This window comes from Chrysemys picta, chromosome 20 (genome assembly GCF_011386835.1).
Source record: "Chrysemys picta bellii isolate R12L10 chromosome 20, ASM1138683v2, whole genome shotgun sequence".
NCBI lineage: Eukaryota > Metazoa > Chordata > Testudines > Emydidae > Chrysemys > Chrysemys picta.
In genome coordinates this window covers 14,082,552-14,103,362 of record NC_088810.1, presented here as the reverse complement: position 1 = coordinate 14,103,362, position 20,811 = coordinate 14,082,552, and the positions used below count along the sequence as shown (strand labels likewise).

Below are 20,811 nucleotides of genomic sequence, written 5' to 3'. Positions count from 1 at the left end.
CCTTATATAGTCTTTTCCAGGTGTAAGAACACCTTTGTTCTTACCGTGGAAAATTACAGCAAAATGGAGTCTGGAGTCACATGGGCCAGTCCCTGCATACTTTGCTGAGTTACAAGGCGTATCTGCCTTCTTTCAATGGGTCCATTGTATAGCTGATGGTCCTTTAATGGGCCATCAAGCAGGCTAGGCAGAGCTAACACCATGTTGTCTGGGGTGTCACCCAGCAGCATAGCCTAAGTTTGAAATACAGACAGTATAGAGCCAATATTCCTAACTTCAACTACAAAATTGATACATACATATAGACAGCATAATTATAACCAGTAAACCATAGCCTTGTCTTAGACACCCCATTTGACCCCCTTTACACAAGATCTGGGTGCCACTACAGGACCTTGGTTGCAACAATGATCTATATGGTCCCAGAGTATATCAATAACGTCACAGGCGGTGCACAGGTGCAGTCTGGCTAGCATTGCACGGGGGCGGTGCAGAGGTGCAGGCTGGCTGGCGTTGCACGGGGGCGGTGCACATGTGGAGGCTGGCTGGCGTTGCATGGGGGCGGTGCACAGGTGCAGGCTGGCTGGCGTTGCACGGGGGCGATGCACAGGTGCAGGCTGGCTGGCGTTGCACGGCGGCGGTGCACAGGTGCAGGCTGGCTGGCGTTGCACACGGGCGGTGCACAGGTGCAGTCTGGCTGGCATTGCATGGGGTGCGGGCGGGGTGCTTTGCACAGCAGTGCAAGGCTGGACGCTTTGTCTGCACCAGCACAGAATTACGCTCCCTGCTCAAGTGCAAAACCTTGGCTTCTGTAGCCGGTTGCACCGCCCTTTCCCCTGGGAAGGGAGCTGTGGGGCGGGGCTGTAGGTTGCAGGCGAAGGGAGGGCAGAGGAGGTTCGGGTTCCCTGCAGCCCCTGCTCGCAGCCCCCCGGAAAGGAGAGCAGCAGACACCCTGCGCCCCGCTGCCTGCTGCAATGCCCGGGGGGTCAGCAGGTGCCCCGTGCAGCCGAGGCCGGGTGAGGTCGGTCCCCTGGGGGTGGGATGTGACCCCGAAAGGAGGTTTGAATCTGTGTTTGCAGGGTGCCCGGGGCAGGCTGGCTCGGCTCGGTACTGACCAGGTACCCATGAGAGGCCACGTCAGGGCCAGGCCCCCCCCGCCCCCAGCAAACAGACCCCCCCCCACGTTGTGGCGATTAGGGCGGGGTGCCTGGGAGGGCGGCAGCCTCCGGTTTGCAGGAGGTGGGTTTTGTGAGGCATTAAACCAACCCCGCAGGGAGTTCCCCAGGTGCGGGCGGGGGGGCAGACAGAAATACCCTGCAAGGAAACAAGAGCCCGGGTAACCCCCCGCTGCAAAGAGCCCTGTTGGGCGGGGGGCCAAGAGGGGCGTTGCAGCGTAAGGACCCTCCGTGCAGAACAGACCGACGGGGGAGAGCGGCTGGGCCTGGGGCTGGGCTGGCTGGGGGTTAGGAAAGGCTGGTGCTAGTTGTAGGGAATCCAGGGAGCACCTAATGCTTGGGCCGGGGGGGGAGTGAACTTAGATTTAAAAACAAAAAAAAAGGCTTGTGACAGGAACAGCTGCAATTGTACTGGCCACATGTTCCATTTCCAGCTTCTGTAGCCTAAACTCTTGGGGGGGGGGGGGGAGAAGGGGGTTAGGTGCCCAACTTGTCACCCTAGGGCCTAGAGCTCCCTGGTTCAGAGGGAGGAGCTCAGCGCTCCTGAAAATCAGGTCCCTTGGCAGTATCTGGGATTGGGCCTCCCAAAATCACTTGGCCACATGACAGTTTAGGCCTGTGTCCAGGGTGACTTGATTTTCAATCCAAGCAATTGAAAGCACCAATTCTGATGATAGTTTAAATCAGCAAGCAGGAAACGTTGTTTTAAATCACTGATTTTAATCTTGGTTTGCAGTAGGTATTTGAGTTATTTTTCCTGAAGACAAATTGATTAACCCTTCAAAAATGAAGAAAATATTCTCCTTGCACTTGGAAAAGAGGCAACTGCTGTCAAAAGTTGGGGTTTAGCACGTCCCCAAACTCTAGTTCCAGTTGCTCAGACAGTGACTTCCACCAGTTCAGTGATTTCACTTCCTCTAAAAAGTGAGGAGCAAACCCTATACTGCTTAATGTTCACCTTTTTAATTTAATGTCAATGATTTGAATAGGCTGTAGGAAGTTTAGGCCTTAAGGAAGGTGCCATAATTTCAGAGGTTTATTTTCAAACAGATGTATTGAATTTAAATACAAAAATCCAAATGAAATAAAAATCTGATTTCTTTTTTTAAATCTAGATTTTTGTCCACTCTGCCGGTGGGGCTTTGGAAACCAGCCAGGAATGAGTGTGCACATGTAAGTCAAAGAATTGTTATAGTTGTTGATGTTTAAAATAAGTGGGGAAAAGAAAAGAGGGTGGTTGAGGGATCTAAAAAGCCACTGGTCCTTTAATGAAAGGAGACCAGTCTTTATGCAACCTGGACATTAAAGGAGGCTGGAATTCCTGTCTGAAAAATTGGCTCTGGTCTCTCCCACCTGTTATGGGAGTGACAAGGTGGTGAGCTATTCTCTTTTCTTGGACCAAGTTCTGTTGGAGAAAGGTCCAAGGTTTTGAACTACACAAAGCTCTTCTCCAGGTCCGGGGAAAGAAATCGGAGGGTTTGCACTCAGTATGAGTTGGGACAGATCGCTCAGCACAGGGTTAGACTGGTGCAAAAGGGGTTTCAAGGGGCCCTTACGATTTTGCAGGCAGGTGTCTATTATGAGAGTGACTTGTAGCCAGGGGGAGTTTGGCTCACGCTTCCTGGATCGATCCCAGGCTTTGAAATTCAGCAGGGAAGAATTGTGGGGAGAGGAGCTCTGCACAGACCAGGCCTGGGGTTCTGCGTGTTAGGAGCTGTCATTGCAGAAGGAGCTGTCAGGCCTTGGGCCGGTGGGGTGTGTGGTAGGAGTGCCACCTTTGATTATCGTGATGTGAGACCTGCTGGTGGTGGTGTCTGCTGACGTGACCCTGGGATTGTGACCAGGGCAAGTGAGAGAAGAGGGGCTGATGCAGAACCATCTGCTTCTGAGCTGCTGATTCTCTTGGAGCTTTAAGGGGAGTTTGAATCCCATCGCAGGTCTAGGCTGCATGCCCAGGTTTGCTCCTGGAGTCTGTCCTGAATGCCACGGTGGATGCTATAGTAGCTTAAAAGCCCTGATTGCGTGTATTAAATTTCCGGAGACAGCATGCAGGGCTCAGTGAGGTCTCCTGGCATTGCTTTTAACTTCAGCATACAGACCCCAAGGAGGTCTGTGCACAGATGGTTGCGAAAGGACCATTGAACAATCTCTGGTCCCGCGTGTCTGCTTGGAAACGCTGTGGGTGGACGAAGAGATGAGGCAAAAGATCGCAAGGCTGACTTTCTAGATCCGTACTGCGGCACTGCTGAGCCTGGCTGCCTCTACTAATCCTTTTGCCAATCCATTTTAATCTAGTTCATTCATTCATGTTGCTCATGCCCCGTGCCTCAGTTTCCCCACTGGCAAAAAACCCCACCTTTATGTAGGACGTGAGGGTAGATCAGGTAAAGTTTGCACTTTGCTTTGGAAAAGCTCATTGCCAGGATTCTGAATTTCCGTTCTATCGCTGAATGCCGAAAGCATGTTCTGTGCTGCCTGCAAAACAAGTTAAAGACACGATAGGTGCCCTGGAAAGTGTAATTTAAATTGCCTGTTTTCTCCAGACCGGAGGAGCTCTGTGGCGCTTGACATCTTGTCGCTTCCACCAACAGAAGTTGGTCCAATAAAAGATATTACTTCCCCCATCTTGTCTCTCTTTTTAAAATTACTGCCCCTTTCTATTCCAGCAGGACTTTCAGATGTTAACATAAGAACGGTCAGACTGGATCAGACCAAAGGTCCATCTAGCCCAGAATCCTGTCTTCCGACAGTGGCCAATGCCAGGTGCCCCAGAGGGAATGAACAGAACAGGTAATGATCAAGTGATCCAGCCCCTGTCACCCATTCCCAGCTTCTGGCAAACAGAGGCTAGGGACACCATCCCTGCCCATCCTAGCTAATACCCATCGATGGGCTCCATGAATCATATACAAATATTTCTGAATTTACACAGCTTTTATTCTGTTTTTAGGGTTTTTCTTAGTGGGAGGTGTCCAGCACTGTGTCCACTCTTGTGATTTTAATCATGAGTTTCATGATACTTTGTGGGTGGGGGTTAAGCCCCAGCTCCTGGAGTCAGGTGATTGTGAGAAGCTTAGCTTTCAATATATATAAAATGTGTGTGTGTGTTTATATATAGACACACACAAAGACCTACACACACACAAATATAGTTACACAGATATACATACATACACACGCATCCCAAAGATATACACATATTCACACACACAGATATATCATAGAATATCAGGGTTGGAAGGGACCTCAGGAGATATCTAGTTCAACCGCCTGCTCAAAGCAGGACCAATCCCCAGACATATTTTTGCCCCAGATCCCTAAATGGCCCCCTCAAGGATTGAGCTCTTAACCCTGGGTTTAGCAGGCCAATGCTCAAACCACTGAGCTATCCCTCCCCGGTGTGTGTGTGTGCGCATGCGCGCACACAGACACACACACACACAGATACACGCACAGAGATACACACAGAGACACGCAGACGCACAGACGCGCACACACACACGCACACAGACAGATACACGTGCACAGACACACAGACAGATACACGCGCACAGACACACACAGATACGTGCACACGCACACAGATACACACACGCACACAGATACGTGCACACAGACTCACACACACGCACACGCATACAGATATACACACACACAGATATATAGTTTCTTAATCCTCATGTGGCAGAGAACAGCCTGAACATGGGACTCACCTGATCAGAGAGCAGAAGGCAAAGAAGAACCCAAACTGATTCTTTTTGTAATGTCTTGATTTTTGGCGCCCGACTTAGGATTTTTGGAACTTAGCCTTGGCAACGCTGTGACTTAAGAACTGCCCAAAGCATCTCACCAGGCATTCTGGCTTATCTGCCGATAGAATCCTGCAAGCAGGGACGATCTCCAAGCTGTGGCTGTTTTGTGTAGGGAGGCTCTGGCTTTTCCGTGTCCACACGGGGGTTATTTCCCTTTCTTAGCATGCAAGGAAATTCAGCCCTGTTGCCGTTTCCGTTTGCAGGAACGACGACGGGGGTAGCTGAGCTGTACAGTTGTTGTCTTACTGGTTTTGGACCCGCTGGGCTGTCACCTCTTGGAATTTCATTGTTCCCATTAGGGCCGCCCGTCTGGCCCTAACGGCTCACTAGCTGAGCGCCATTCCCTGCTGCCCTCCTCCTGTGTGCCTGCGAGGGGGGTGAAGTCACTGCTGCTGACAGAGGGGTTTCCTGGGAGGGGAGAGGGAACACCAGAGAGCGGAGCATGTTGATGGGGGTGGAGTTGCTCCCTGCGGGGCTGCAGATCCAGGAGCATCGCACGTCCTGTGTTGGCAGCGTTCGTGAGAACAGCGCAGAGCTCCGAGGGCTCCAGGCCGCCGTCAGAGACGGTGGCCACCGAAAAATTCTGGGCGGGGTTGTGGGATTTTTTAAAAAGGTCCCAAAACGATGGGCTTTGGATGGCATTATGGGATGGAGACCGTTGTATGCTGGGAACTTGACCCCTAGCTCCCAGAGATCCCTGGGGACGTCATTTCCGTCCCACGACACACAGGGAAAAGTTCCCTGAAGGCCGTGTGCCGGCTGGCAACCCATGGCACGTAAGGATCCCTACCCATGATGCACTGGGCTTCGCATTGACGCAAACGCTGCTGCTGAGTACGCGCAGCGCCGAGTCCAGAGCCGAGCGTGTCCGCGAATGAGCGATACACGCGCTGGATGCCCACGTGGATCGTCTCTGCCAATGTTTGTAGTGGAGACATGGCTGTTCGTGTTCCTGTCTGTGCGTTGTTGGGGGAGAAGGGGAGGCAGATGTTGCATGCTCTGTGCTGCTGTTAAAATCCTCCTTTTCAGTCTAATTTTCCTGGCCTCTCTCTATTCCAGCCATTGTGATAGCTCCCTTCAGAGCCTCTGAGCGCAGGTTTGCCTGCTCAGCCACTCGTGTGTCTCTTGCCCGTTGCTTGGAGCGTGCTCTGAGACATCGGAGTCTTTTTGCAACATGGTTTTTCCTTTCCTCCGCTGGCGAGGACTCGTTAGGAACCTCTGGCTTCACTGTCAGGGCCCCCAACTTTAAGGGTCAAATGCTGTCTCCCTCCTGGAACTTACACCCTGGGGTTCCTGGTGACCCCCATTTCTCTCCAGCGTCTGCTCCTCGCTGAACGCCTGTGCGCAGAGCCGCTCCACCTGGACGCTCTCACGAGGCTGAGAGGGCAGAGGGTCGGGCTGAGAGCCCGAAGGGGGTCGCCCGCAGGGGGAAGGGAGAGGAGGCCCACAGCCCTGACTGGGCTCTCCATAGCGAGGAACCTGAGCTGAGACGTCTGTGCCCCAGACATGCCAAACCCACGGAAAAAATGCAGAAATTGGGCTTGTTTTTGGCTTCATTGGCTTGTGAGTTGCTTGTTGGCTAGTGTTTGGCTTGTAGCTTTTTGCTTGTTTGGCTTGTAGCTTGTTGCTTCTTTTTTTTTGATGGGCTCCCAGCAAGCAGGGGCAAGGGGGGGAGAGAGTCGGGTGCACAGCGGGCCCACCACAGTCCCAGCCTGCACGCCGGGGGGATCTAGTCACAGAGTGTTGGGGGTCTCAGGGTTTGGCTTGTTTTGAAATGGGATTAGCTTGATTTTTGGCTTCTTGTGAAAGTCAGGGGTCTTATTTACCACGTGAAAGGTGGCAACTGTGCTGTGCCCCTGGGAGCGCAGGTAGCCCAGGCCTCCTGGGTACCAGCAGAGGAGAAGTGACAAAAATGCATCTCAGCCGCTGCTGGCCATCCTGGCTAGCTGTAGGGCACATGCAGCAGGGGAGTGGATGACAGAGCCTTCATCAGTAGCATGCCCTGGTGGGGGTGGTGCTCGGGGGGGCAGGTTAGTCACTCTGCCAGCAAGGCTGGAGGATATGGGGGATTAGCACTATGGTATAAATGTCTGCCTGACCCATAGCTCAGCGAGCTCGTGCAGTCAATCAATTGAGTGCAGTCAATCCCAGGGCAGTGGCTGGAGAGGAGACCAGGAAAAGTGGGTTTTGTGGAGGGACTTGGAGGAGTCCAGGGAGGTGCCTGCCATGTGAGTGGGACCGTCCCACACCCGTGGGGTTGGCATGAAATAGATGCAAAGCCAGGAGTGGGAGGTGGCGGCCAAGGAGACAGGGCGTGCAGGAGAAGCCGGAGGTGCAGGGGGTGAGCTGAGATGGGGAGTCCCTATCTGTGCAGAGCCGTGGGGGAGAAGGCTGGTGTCGGCGCACAGGAAAGGTGTGGGGCTGTATATCAATGACATAAGGACCCACCCGCCCCCAGTGCGTTAATTCCGTGTCTTTGTGTTGGTGTTAAAGTGTTAGGAGGGGTGGGCGGGTCTTGCAAATCACCAGAAACCGTGCTGCGTAATTTACGGGCAGCCCTGTGAGTGGATGCAGGGGCCCGAGGGGTGCCGGGGGGGGACGGACAGCGTGAGCTGGGGGAAAAGCGTTTGGGAGAAGATGGTGCCAGGGGATCCAGAAGGGAAGGAGGTTCCGAGGTTCCTGGGGAGCATTGAGCAAGGCTGGTGAAGGGAGGAGGGTCCCAGGAGTTGGCCATGCCTGGCTGGTGGGGGGCAGAGGCGGAGAGGGGTCAGTGTGTGATTCGGTCCAGTACCTCCCATTCCTCTGATACCAGCACACAGACTTGCCATTTATTGCAGGCAAAGAAAGAAACGTGCAGCCGTGATCCCCGCCCCCACGCCTGCAGCAGGACAGAGCAGCCTCTCGGATGGGAGCAGACCGGGCCCGGCAGCGCCGCGGGAGAACAGTGAGTTAAGGATCGTCTAATAGCATTGTGTGTCTGCCGTCTGTGGGGTGCGGAGCTGGGGCAGAGGCAGCGGGAGCCCTCTATCGAGGACAGCCGGGATTGCAGCTCCTGCGTGGCTACGTTTGAAGAGCTCGGCAAGCGGGCACTGTCCGGACGCAGCGGACGCTGGGAAAGCTGGTCGGACGGGAGGAGCAGAAGCGGAGCATCAGGGAGGGTTCTCGGGGGAGCGGCTGCTCTCTCCTGGAGGGAGGGACTGACCGGGAGGGGAGAAGGGAGGAGTATGAGCAAGGCAGGGTCACCTGTAGCTGCTCTTCATTCAGAGGGAGGAAGGGGAAGTCAAAGTGGGATACGCCTATTTCTCAGCCGTCCTGTTGCCAGAACACTCTGCTGCTAGCCACCTGCTCCAAGCACCACAGAATGCTCACAAGCCTCTGGGAAGCAGCAGGTAGAGGCATGTTGTCTGCTGTACAGGCAGGAAAACTGAGGCACGGTGACTTGGTGATGGAGCTGGGAATAGAACGCAGGAGTCCAGGAGCATGAAAGGGATCGTTAATAATGTAGATGATCATAATTTCCGTAGCACTTTGCATGTTCAAAGCACTTTGCAGATATTAACTAATTAGTCCTCAGACACCCCTGTGAGGAAGGTAGGTTTGTATCCTCATTATACAGATGGGGAAACCGAGGCACACGCTTGCCCGAGGTGAGTCAATCAGGTGAGTCAGTGGCAGAATCCATACACTTACGCCCCATCTGTTTTTTTAGTCTGCACATTTCCACGTGTGACTGATTTGATTATTTAATTAATAATTAAATTTCCACGTAGGCAGATTTGATTATTTAATTATTATTTAGTTCCTTATGGTGGGCCTGGGAATGTTAGACTCGGGACCATGACTGAGGAATGTAGTAGTATGATTGAGCCTTAGAGGCACTCCCAAATAATTAATATATATGAATTATGTGGATATGACATATATATTTGTAGTGTGTATGGGCATATATGTATAGTACGTATGTGTACATATGACACCACCTTATAACCATGTTTTTCCAGTCTGGTGTTGTACTTTGGCCCTTTTACTTTGGTGACACAGATAGAAACACACTCCTATTAGGGCAATTTCAGTTATTACCTGTTTTATTAGTAGTAGTAGGCTGAGTGTTTTGAAATACTGGGGTAGGGATTGTGATGGTGTGTCCCACAGTGCTATGTATATGAGAAGAAAAACAGAAATTTGGAGTAGTGACACTACCACTGAGGCCTTTATATATAACTATATTGTAATTAGTTACTAGCCAGGACTGTCCATTCATGTTATAGGTTATCCTTACTGCTGGTTGTCACCCTCTGGTAAGCTTCACTGGGCAGGAAATAGAAGTGGCTAACTTCGCTGTTCCATTGGTTGCATGGCTTTGCGATACACCAGTAGCTGACATAGATCCAGTTGTTTCTTATGGCTGCTGTTTTCCAGATAACCTACAGAATGGACAGTAACCAATGTATCGAATAGCGCTGTGTCAGGATGTAGTATTGTACCCAGACACTGAACACGATTGTTTTGAATAACATGTGCCTCAGTTAGGATGCAGTGTCACTGACCCAAATTATGACTGGTACTAACAGGCCATTTGTTTACCCCATTTGTAGTTACTATGTAACTTTTTGTTTGTTTACCACTTTGTTTTTTCCTTGCCTTTCCTTGTTTGCTGCCATTTGTTTGTTTGTTTTTTACCTGTGTGTTGGTTAAATAGTTTAACAAGGTTATGCACATTGTCAATGTTGTACAGCAATAATACAACAGTACAATGCTAACACAGTAGTGCAGCAATAATACAATTGTTTTGACACAGTAACCAAGTTGAAATTAAATGACGGCTTATCCTGGTCCAGCTAGTGGTTTTTAGCTGATTGTTAACTTAATTGTTCATCTATGGTAGATCGAGGTGTGTTTGACCAGTCTCTTATTTATAAAGCACTTCAGTAGGCAAGACAAATCAGGCTCCTGAAAGGGGCACAGTAGTCTGGAAAGGTTGAGAGCCACTGCCTTAGCCCAAACAGGACGCGGGCAGAGAGCAGTACGGTACGTAGCAGATGTTGGCAGAAGTGGCCCAAGGATGGGACTAGAGCCCTGCGCCGGGCTGTTTTTTAATCCTGCTCCGGTCCTGCCCCGCAAGACCCACTCCCACCCGCTCCCGTATCATTTCTTGCATTTTTATCCTGCTCCCACCTTCCAAAAAACCCCAGTTACTGTTGACCTGAATTTATGGGCTAGTTTATTACGGTTCAACAGTGATCTGACCGGAAGATATTTTAGGTTCTTGTCCGAATTCAGGCTCCAGGATTAGAGAACTCAGCAAGTTCAATGTCATGAGCGGCCCCTTGGGGTGTGTGGCAAGGACACTTATACTGAGGACAATACCAACATTTCAAGATCTTTATCAAAATGAATGAAAGAATAATCAAAGATACAAAACACAGAGTCACAAAGAAGTAAACAATTCTATGGTCCCTGGTGGTAAAATTTCTATTCTAAAAGACTATTTAAACTAGCATCCTCACACCCTTCCCTGGAGACCCGGTAGTGAGAGACAGGACCAGCCTCGGCTCTGGCATGTCCAATGAATTCGATGGTCCAGGCTCCCCAAGTTGGCAAAGATCAGGTTGGAGGATGGAGTAGCTAAGCTATATTGCCAAAGCTAAGCTGAAAGCTTAACAGAAGATAGAAAGAGCGACCCCCTTTGCATAGTTGATTGCCCTCTTATAGGGTCCTGACACTGCCCTGAATATTCATATCCGTGCCCAGCCTACCATGCCCAAATCTTATTTCCTCACCCAGACAAATTTTCGGGTACACTTACTAGATGGGCTAACATATTATAACATATATTCATACATATTAATATTGATTACCTCATTCCCGAAACCATTGCCTTTGGCATAAATCATGACTTCCATGTTTTGCGGTGTACCTTGTGGTTACCGTTCTGTTCCAGACCCATGGTAAACACATTCAGTTCTCTGTTCGGTTCTCCATTCAGTTACCGGAAGACAAAAGGGGTAGGCCTTTCTCTATGCTAGGGATGTAAATACTGTAGTGTTTTTAAAAAGTAACCGTTTAAGTTATTAAAATTGTATTGTTTGATGGAGGGTAGGCACTTATACGACTACCGGACACCCTTGGAGGCCCTTGCCTTCCAAAAGGGTGGCTTTGTAAATTTAGTATCAGGTGTTCTTGAACGAGGGTCCTTGGACATTTGGGACTTCACTTTGTTTTGAAGTTTGGAGAAGGTTTGCTTGAGGCACATTAAGATCCGTTTGAGAACTGGAACTTTGTTCCTTGAAGGGGATGGTGTCCTTGCTCTGGAAGCCTTTGGTGGCTTTGGAGGAGAACCGTCAGGACTCCCAGTTGCTTTCTCCCCAGCTTGCGAAAGCCTTGTTGTACTTGTAGCAATGGACACCATCTTTGGTTGCTTGGTGGGGGCCGTTTTCCCCATTCCATCCTGCGTCTTGCTCCTGTCTGCTGGAAGGAGCCACACCACTGGCATCTTGTTATGGTTGGATGACGCTGAGGAGTCTCCTGGAGTCCATCGCTGTGGAATTCCATGGGATCTTCTGGGCAAGTCAGCACCTACAGAGCCAGCTGGTCTCTTCCGTCGAAGCTTACTTCTTGCAGACTCTGATTGGCAGTTGGTCCTTGGAGAGCTTTGAATTCACAGTTCCAATGAACCCATGTGGAGCCGTGATGTCTCGAAGACCATGCAGCTCAGCAGATACTTGTGTCTCCTCCTGAGTTTTCTGACCCTTCATCTTTCCTGGATGTGCCTTGCGGCACAGCTGGCAGACTGAGACCTGGCCCGCCAAGGGGCGGGAGCTGCTTAACATTTCCATCAGGTGCTTGATCTGCAGGTCGTGCGCAGCGTGCCCAGCAACGAGAGAGTCAAGGATGGATCTTGTCAGCTGCCCGGAGCCTGGTGCCTCTGGGGCAACCTGGTGGCATTGGGTGCTGAGAAGATCTGCCCTGCCCTCACCTGCCTGTGCCCCTGGCCTCAGGCAGGAGCCTTCTCCCAAGTTAACCTTCCTCTCCATGTGCAGTTCTAGCTTCTCTTCAGTCCCTTTGGTGCCACTCACACTGGTAAGGGGTTTTCTCAGCTCGCTCTTATAAATGTTGAGTGTCACTGCGAGCGTCTTCTCTGTTACTGCGGTTCCTGGAGGTGGCGATGTCAGATCCACTCCTGCTCGCAGAGTGCAGCGATCTGGGTTAATCTGGTTTCCTGCTGCGCCATCACTCCTGCCCGTCTCCATGGTGGTATCTTCCACTGGTGTTGGAGGACGTGTGGAACAAGAGGAGCTTGTGCTTTGCTTCCCTGTCTGCGATGCGCTGCCATGGTCTGGGGTTTCTTTCCCTTTCGATGCTGCTGCCCCAGGATGCTTCCAGGAGTACGACCTGGCCATTTGCTGCCTTCTGTCGGTGGGTAGGACATGTACATCCTCCAGCCACCTCTGACTGGGGGCCCTTAGAGGCAACTGACTAGACTGAGCCTTCTTGGAACGCAGCTGAAACGGTGACCGTTACCTCCGCATGTAGGATGAGAGAGCCGGCCTCTCTCCTCTGGGGAAGGAGACATGAACCTCCTCAGGGAATCCTGGATCCTCATGGACAGTTCCCATCTTTGCTGCACTTGCATCTTTGTAATGTGGAACTCCAGCCACTTTTTAACGTCCCTCCCAAGGAAGAGCAGCTCCCCAAGGATGGGAACCACCTCAACCTCGGGCTTTGCCTTCAGGGAGGACAGCTTGGGAACTGGGGGTAGGAAAGCCTGCAGGGATTTCCACTGGGCATCCGGCAAACCCCACTCCTGCTGCAGCTTCTTCCGCTGCACGTGCCAGTCCAAGTTCTCCCTGACCCCACTGAGCAGGAAATTGGTCTCCATCTCACTGAACTCCACACCAGCTCCCCTGGCTGGGTCGGCGTGAGGCAGCTTTGCCGGGGGCTCTGGGTCCAGGGTGAGCAGCCCCCGCTGCATGACGAGATGCTTATGCCTTATGTGGCATTCGATAGGGTGGGCAGGCTGTTGTCCCATCATTGGCAATGCCGCTGGTCTGGGCTTGCCTGGCTCCTTAGGGGGCGGAGTGGCCAGGCAGGGCAGTCTCTCTCAGGAGGGGAGCATCTCTGTGTGACTCTCTCACCATCTTAGGAAACGCCTTCATTTGGATCTCCGAGCATTTCTGAGCCACGTTATCCTGCAGCTTGACCACCGCCGTGGGCACAAGCTTGGCCAGGATGGCATCAGGGTATGCCATGATCCTGTGGGCCTTTTGGGGCAGGGATCCCGAGGGGCACACACATGGTTCCTGGATCTCCTGTGCACGCTGAGGGCCGTCATCAGGGCTCAGGGGCATTGGGACCTTTGCTGTAAATCCACATTTGGGCCAATCTGTGTTGAATTTCCATTGCTGCTTGGTGTCCCGCTCCCCCAGCAATGGCTCCCCCGGGATGGGGGTTTGTGGAGCTGGAGGCAGAAGAGCCGTGTGGGGTTTCTGGGGGGTGAGGGGTAAGCCCTGCTCGTGCTGGAGTCTCTTTGAGTGCACGTGACAGTCCAGCTCCTCCCGGACTTCATCGCTTAGGAAAGGGCCCCTGCTCATGTTGAGCTTCCCCCTGGGGTCTCTGTCCGGTGGGCGCAGAGCAGGGGCATTAGGGATCACCTTGGCCAGCGACTCAGTGGATAGGGTAGGTGTCCCCAGTTGGCTCTGCAGATGCTTCTGTCGGATGTTGAAGTCTGAGCCATGGGCTGATGTCTGGTCCAGACCCATGGTCTGCTCTCGCCTGTCTTGTCTGCTGTGGGCAGGAGGCCTGGGGAGAGGCTGGGCTTGGATGGGATGAGTGGATCCTTCCCAGCCTGCGCCAGGCATGATCTCCCTTGTGTGGCAGAGGGGCTCTGACCGAGTCACGGAGGCTTCTCCCAGGGAAAAGGAGCTGGGACTCCAGAGGGAAGAGGGGATGGATTCCATAGAGGAATAGGAGAACTGGCTCGCCGCAGATGTCGTCACACTCGTCCTGTGGGAGAGAGCAGACAGGGACAGATGGGACATGGCCCTGCTGAGCTAAGGCGGGGCTTGGGCACAGCCTTCCAACAGTAGTGCAATGGGGCAGTGCCTAGGCATGCATGGCACACCACACTCTGACACAAGGACATCAACTGGCTAACAGTGGACTGGGAGGGGGAACTGGCACTCATTTTATCGATAACGATAACCCCTTCGTCACATGCACATGTGCAGCACCTAGCACAATGGGGCCTTGAGCATGACTGGGGACCTAGTGCTATTTTAATAGAAAGATTAGCTAACAAAAATTGGTCTGGGTGAGGAAGATGTGAGCATGTGTGTGTAACCCTTGCCAGAGCATGTTGTGAAGGCCAAGACCATAAACAGGGTTCAAAAAAGAACTTTACAGCAGATTCCAGGCCAGGGACCCTCAACCCAGCAGTTCTGGGCTTTCCTCTCCCAGCCTTCACTGCTACTTCCCTGGACTGCTTCCTACTACTCCTGGTTCCCCACCTTGCTCTGGGTGCACCAGCTCCAAACACGTCCCCCTCTTCCCAGGGAGGGGCTGCCCTTTCCCAGCAGCAGCCCCTGTCTGTTGCCAGCTTCCTGGCTTTATAGGCCCCGCCTATTCCTGCCCAGCTGAGCCTGCTTGCAATCAATTCCCTGCTCCCTGGCTCTTCCTCCAGGGACACCATGTAGAGTTAATGGGTCTGCCTGGCCACCTTAGCCCCTTCCAGTCCTCTGTGGGATGGACACCCCATCACAGGGTGTCATCTGATTGCTGTTTCTTTCAAACACAGCAGGGAGCAGGGGCAGGTTCTAGACAGTCGCCTGCTGGGAGATATTGCCGGACAGAAGGATTTGATCCTACTCACAACCCCAGCTTGTGGTCTCTGCATTTAATTTCTAATAATCCCTCACCTCACTTTCACTGGTATCTCTCCTTGGAAGCTAAAGCCTCTTAGTGGCTTTTTCCCTCTTATTTTAGGATCCTGGAGTGTCTGGTTTTCCCTGCTCCCTCCTCTCTCCATTCACTATCCCCTCCCACCCAGCCCCCAGTGTGGTGCCCCCCGGTCAGTTGCCTTACGGTATCAGAACTTCATCCCGGTATCTGGCCATCTACTCTATCCTCCTCTCAACGATCCTGAGGTTGTGAGCCACGGTGCGCTTCTTCAGGGGCACGTGGGAGCTGTGGAACAGAGAGAGCAGATAGCTGAGTGCAGGCCCTGCCCTCAGGCCCTCTTTTACCCAGAGGTGCGGCACTGAAAGGCTCCCTGTCCCATTCTTCACTAAGGCAGCCTCCTCCCCAGCAATACCCGGGCCTTGGATGTTCTGGTTTTGGGTTAGCTGGATTGTTAGGTGACCCCTGTCTAGTGCAGAGAAGGGGAGAGTGTATCCTGCTGGCAGCGTGTGTGTCATGTCCCTTCTGCAGAAGCTAATCAACATATAGGATAACGGCCTACTACAGCTACCAACTAATGCAGCTCCCTCTTTAGCTCTAAGGAGTGCTTTATGCTCCAGAGCTGAAGGTCCAGGGTTCAAATCCCGCTGGGAACCCATGCTGGGGGACTGGAGGAGGGGCCATTACGCAGGTGCTGCCGGATCCCTTTCACCCTACTCACCGTACCAGAAAGGCCAGCCTTCCTCCCTGAACTCTCCACCTCACCTCCCTGGTGTGCACGGGACTGCTCCCAGGAAACATGTTCTCCCCCTCTTGGGAGGGGAGGATGGTCCAGTCCAGTCGACACAATCTACCGCCGCCCCCCGTCCCCCCCCCCCCAGGTTAAATGAGCCGCATGATGCTCGAGGAAGGGAATGACCCTCTGTACGATGCATGGGGGTGGATTAGAAATGGCAACTTCTGCTGGGTGGGGATGAATTGCATGATTCTAAGGAGAATAGTTGCTTGCCTGGTCTATAGGTCGGGGCAGGGGAGGGATTACTAGGGCTACTGCCCCTGGTGGGGGATGAGCTGCATGACGCGAGAGGAGGGGACTGACCCACTGCAGACTTATGGAGGGGGGCATTGCTTACCATGTCTCTAGGGGTGCACAAGTCTCCTCCAAATCCTCCTCACAGCGTCCAAAACCTGCCAGAAGTGAGACATAAAGGAGACATTGAGCTTGGGCACCCTCTGCTTCCTAGCGCCCCAGAGCCCCAGATTTCAGGGGCCCCAGCCAGCACCTCTGCATGACTGTGGACATGACTGTGCCTTCGCAGGAAGAGAGGAGGCAGGTGGGGGAATAGACCCTATTTCTCTGCTTTGCGTGGGGCCTGAGTCTGCCACCGCAGCTGGGGGGTCAGGGGCTGCTTACCTTTCGGTTTCTTCCTTTTGTGTCTGTCTCTTGTCTTCCTCGCAGAAGCCTGCCACACACAGAGAAAGCAGCAGGGTTATAAGAGAACTCCTCAATAAAACGGGGATAACAATGAGCCAGAGGTGATTGCCATGTGGGGCCAGAGGGCAGTTTTTCCTTGTAGGAGAGTATTGCACTATGAGGCATCATGGGTAGGCATTGTGCTTTCCTATGATGCAGCCAATATACGGCACACAGCACAACCCATAACAGGGGTCACTGGAATAATCCAGGGGTTGGAGAAACAGGGATGGCTGGTACTAGGAGCCTGCAGAGTTTATAAACATTACAGGAGAGAATAGAAGTGCTGTTGCTGGGTCTGGTTCTCTGCCCAGCCCAGCAGCAGTCACTGGGATATGGTGCCTTGTAGATCCCACTTCTGCCACCACACCTGCCAGCCCCAATAGGGCTGATGAAGGTCTGCCAACTTCAGGGTTCAAACACTTAGCTACATACCCACTGCAGGTCTTATTTCACCTTCTTGAGGCATTAATTCACAACAAAGTGTCCCTGGTTGACTGGGGACTGTACTGACAGTCCTAAGAGTACCAAGCACCCTGAGTTCAGAGTGCATCACTCTGTTCAGCTCTGGGTCCTTTCGGTAGGACAAGTATTCTCAACCCAGGCCCAGACTGAGTGTGCTTCTTTCTGGGAGCAAGGACTTCTCCCGTGGCTCAAAATCTTCCTTTGAAGGAGCTTCTTACGCAGACCCAGCTGTCATCAGGGCCCATCCCTTTGGGGTGTGGAAGGTACTTTTCCTGCATTCCAAAGCACTTTAACCTCCCCTTCCGGGGCAGTGGGGAAGGGTGGGGCACCCTGTCATGAGCTGAAATAGGAGGGTCCAAAAGGATTAAAGGCCTGGAAAAACTCCTGTATCCAGAGATAGACTGAAAAGACTGGGACTATTTCCAGAGGGAACATGCTAGAGGTACAAAATCAATCATAGATTCATAGCAGTTAAGGCTAGAAGGGACCATTGGATCATCTAGTCTGACCTACTGTATAACACAGACCAGAACATTTCATCCTGTATTGAGTCCAATAACTTGTGTTTGACTAAATGAATGGTTTAGAGAAGGCACTCCCTATTCACCCTAGAGTACTGCAGGAACTCGAATATGAAATTGCAGAACTACTAACTGCGGTATTTAACCTATTGCTTAAATCAGCCTCTGTATCAGATCTCTGGCGGGTAGCTAATGTAATGCTGATTTTTAAAAAAGGTTCCAGAGGCGATCCTGGTAATTACAGGCTAGTGAGCCTAATTTCAGTACAAGGCAAATTGGTTGAAACTCTAGTAAAGAACAGAATGATCAGATACATCGATGAACACAATTTGTTGGGGAAGAGTCAACACGGCTTTTGAAAGGGAACTCATGCCTCACCAATCTACTAGAATTCTTGGAGGGGGTTGGGAGGGGTTGGACCCCCATTCCGGGGTGCCGCCTGATGTACTGGGGTCCCACTGAGCACATCTGTTCCACCAGCCTGGGCTCCCTCACCCCGTCCTCCTGCACACACACACTGGCAGGGACACACCCAGCTGCACAATCACACAGAGTCTGCAGTCAGCTCTGTTTCAGAAGACTTAGCTCGGGGATTGCCCAGCACTCAGGGGCACACACCCTCTGGAGTGTAAACCCAAAATTATATTGTCTTGCGCTGTACAGAGATCTATACAACGTAAGCTCATGACATTCTCTCCCTCCCTCAATGTGGAGGAAGATATGCATAGCTCCCCTCCCCCCCCCCGCCGGCAGTTACGAATTGCACAAACTTGTTTTTAGAATAAACCAAAACCAAGTTTATTAACTACAAAAGGTAAATGTTAAGAGATTATAGCAAACAGATGAAAGCAGATTACTGAGCAAATAAAACAAAACACGCAACCTAAGCTTAATACACTAAATTAACTGGTTAATAGTAGCACATTCTCACCCTAAATGTTGTTTTGTGCAGGTTGCAAAATTTCTTGAAGGTAAACTGCACTGCTTGCAGCTTAAATATCCAGGTATTCCTACCACGGGCTAGAGCTTTCTTGCCTGGGCTCAGCCCCTGCCCTCCTCCCGCACAGTTTAGTTCCTTTGTTTCTCCAGGTGTTTTCAGCAGTCTTCCTTTTTGGGCATGCAGGTGGTGGAGAAGAACCTAGATTAATTCACTTCCAAGCCTTCAATAGGATTTGGATATGACAGGAATCCTTTGTCTCCCAGTTTGACCTCTTAGCTCCCTCTTAGTGGAAAAATACCACCAATCCAAAATGATGTGCAGTACCAGGTGACATGATCACATGACCCTGCAGTGTCAAAGCAGCATCCCAGGAAACTTCTCAGGAAGGAGGAAGTTTAGTATCTTCAAAGTCCTAATGGCCCATCCAGGCTGATTGCCTACTGTTTGGTGGGCATTCCCCTGGTGCAATCACTTTTGTAATTGATACAGAGCCCATATTCCTAACTTCAGATACAGAAATGATACATCCATACAAATAGGATAATCACATTCAGTAAATCAGAACCTTTCCAATGATATCTCACATGACCCATCTTGCATAAAACATACTTAGTTATGCCATATTCATAGAACAATATCTCTATGAAGAATATAGGGCATAATGTCACAGGGGTGAAGAAGCATGTGGACAAGGGCGATCCAGTGGATATAGTGTACCTGAACTTTCAGAAAGCCTTTAAGAAGATCCCTCCCCAAAGATTCTTAAGCAAAGTAAGTTGTCAGGGGATAAGAGGGAAGGTCTTCTCATGGACCAGTAACTGGTTTTAAAGATAGGAAACAAAAGGTAGGAATAAATGGTGAGTTTTTGGAAGAGAGATAAATAGCAAGGTCCCCCAAGGATCTGCACTGGGACCAGAGTTGTTCAACATATCATAAATGATCTAGAAAAGGGGGGAAACAGTGAAGTGACCAGATTTGCAGATGATACAAAACTAAAGATCGTTCAATCCAAAGCTGAATATTCCCTCCTTGTTCCTAGATGTATAACTCTGTGTTGGGCTGTATGAAAACATATTTTGTTTGAATGGGCCCCATTTGCCAAACAAACTCTCCAGAGCTCTCTGTATGACTGCCCTGTCCTCTTCATTATTTCCCATTCTGCCAATCTTTGTGTCATCAGCACATTTTTATCAGCAGCAATTTTATATTTACGTCCAAGTCATTGATAAAAATATTGAATAGCATCAGACCTAGTACTGATCCCTGCAGAGCCCCATTAGAAACACCCACATTCGATGAGCCCTTTGACAATTACTTTTTGACATCTGTCAATTAGCCATTAGCCTGGTCTCAAGCCATGTAACCTGTGCTCCATTGATATTGTATAGTGCTAATTTTTTAATCCAAATGTCCTGCGGTCCTTGAATGCATAAACAGGGAATCTCAAGTTGGAGGAGAGAGGTTATTTTACCTCTTTATTTGGCACTGGTGCAACCACTGCTGGAATCCTGTGTCCAGTTCTAGTGTCTAACATTCAGGAAGGACGTTGATAAATTGCAGAAGGTTCAGAGAAGAGCCATAAGAATGATTAAAGGATTAGAAAACCTGCCTTGTAGTGATAGCCTCTAGGAGCTCAGTCAATGTCGCTTAAAGAGGTTAAGGGTGGTTTGATGAAAAGTCTATAAATATCTACATGGGGAACAAATCATTACAAATGGGCTCGTCAGTCTAGCAGAAAAAGGTCTAACATGTCCAATGGCTGGAAGTTGAAACTAGACAAATTCAGACTGGAAATAAGGCGTCCATTTTTAACAGTGCGAGGAATTAACCATTGGAACAATTTACCAATTGACAAAACATTAGCACACTTCCAGCCTGTGATGGGTTGGATCACAGAAACCCCCTTGGGAGCTGCCACCCGATGTGCAAAGACTACCCCAGTTCCTGTTTTCCCTGCCAGCTCAGGACTCCAGCACCCTGTCTTGCTGAGCCAGTCACTCCCGTCTGGCTCCAACACAGACCCAGGGTCTGAATCACTTGTCCCAGAGCTGCAAGTTTACCCCAAAACAGCTCACAGAAGTGTGCTTGTCTTTAGCACTCAGATGCCCAACTCCCGATGGGGTCTAAACCCAGATAAATCCGTTTTACCCTGCATAAAGCTTATGCAGAGTAAACTCATAAATTGTTCGCCCTCTATAACACTGATAGAGAGATATGCACAGTTGTTTGCTCCCCCAGGTATTAATACATACTCTGAGTAAATTACTAAATAAAAAGTGATTTTATTAAATACAGACAGTAGGATTTAAGTGGTTCCTAGTAGTAACAGACAGAACAAAGTAAGTCACCAAGCAAAATAAAATAAAATGCACAAATCTATGTCTAATCAAACTAAATATAGATAATCTCACCCTCAGAGATGCTTCAGTAAGTTTTTCTCAGACTGGACACCTTCCAGGCCTGGGCACAATTCTTTCCCCTGGTACAGTAGGGTTACCATACGTCCTCTTTTTCCCGGACATGTCCGGCT

At 50.8% G+C, this 20,811-nt stretch overlaps 1 protein-coding gene and 1 long non-coding RNA gene across 4 annotated transcripts in view; one reads left to right on the top strand and one right to left on the bottom strand.

Annotated features, from left to right (window-relative positions):
* Window positions 1–883: 883 nt before the first annotated feature.
* LOC135976680 (kinesin-like protein KIF21B) overlaps window positions 884–20,811 on the top strand; it is a 32,229-nt gene continuing 12,301 nt past the window's right edge. The window contains exons 1-4 of one of the 3 annotated variants that reach the window (XM_065573667.1): window positions 884–1,021; window positions 2,291–2,348; window positions 3,842–3,965; window positions 7,825–7,931. In XM_065573667.1, coding sequence (XP_065429739.1) covers window positions 7,893–7,931 — 39 coding nt within the window. In that variant the 5' untranslated portion in view covers window positions 884–1,021; window positions 2,291–2,348; window positions 3,842–3,965; window positions 7,825–7,892. Of the gene's footprint in view, window positions 1,022–2,283; window positions 2,349–3,841; window positions 3,966–7,824; window positions 7,932–20,811 lie in introns of those variants that run through there. The other 2 variants (XM_065573669.1, XM_065573668.1) reach the window with 2 other exon arrangements.
* Window positions 1,879–5,351, bottom strand: LOC135976681 (uncharacterized). Its single transcript, XR_010593987.1, has 2 exons — window positions 4,889–5,351; window positions 1,879–3,650 (listed from the first exon to the last, which is right to left on the bottom strand). It is a non-coding gene; the product is annotated as an uncharacterized LOC135976681 (long non-coding RNA).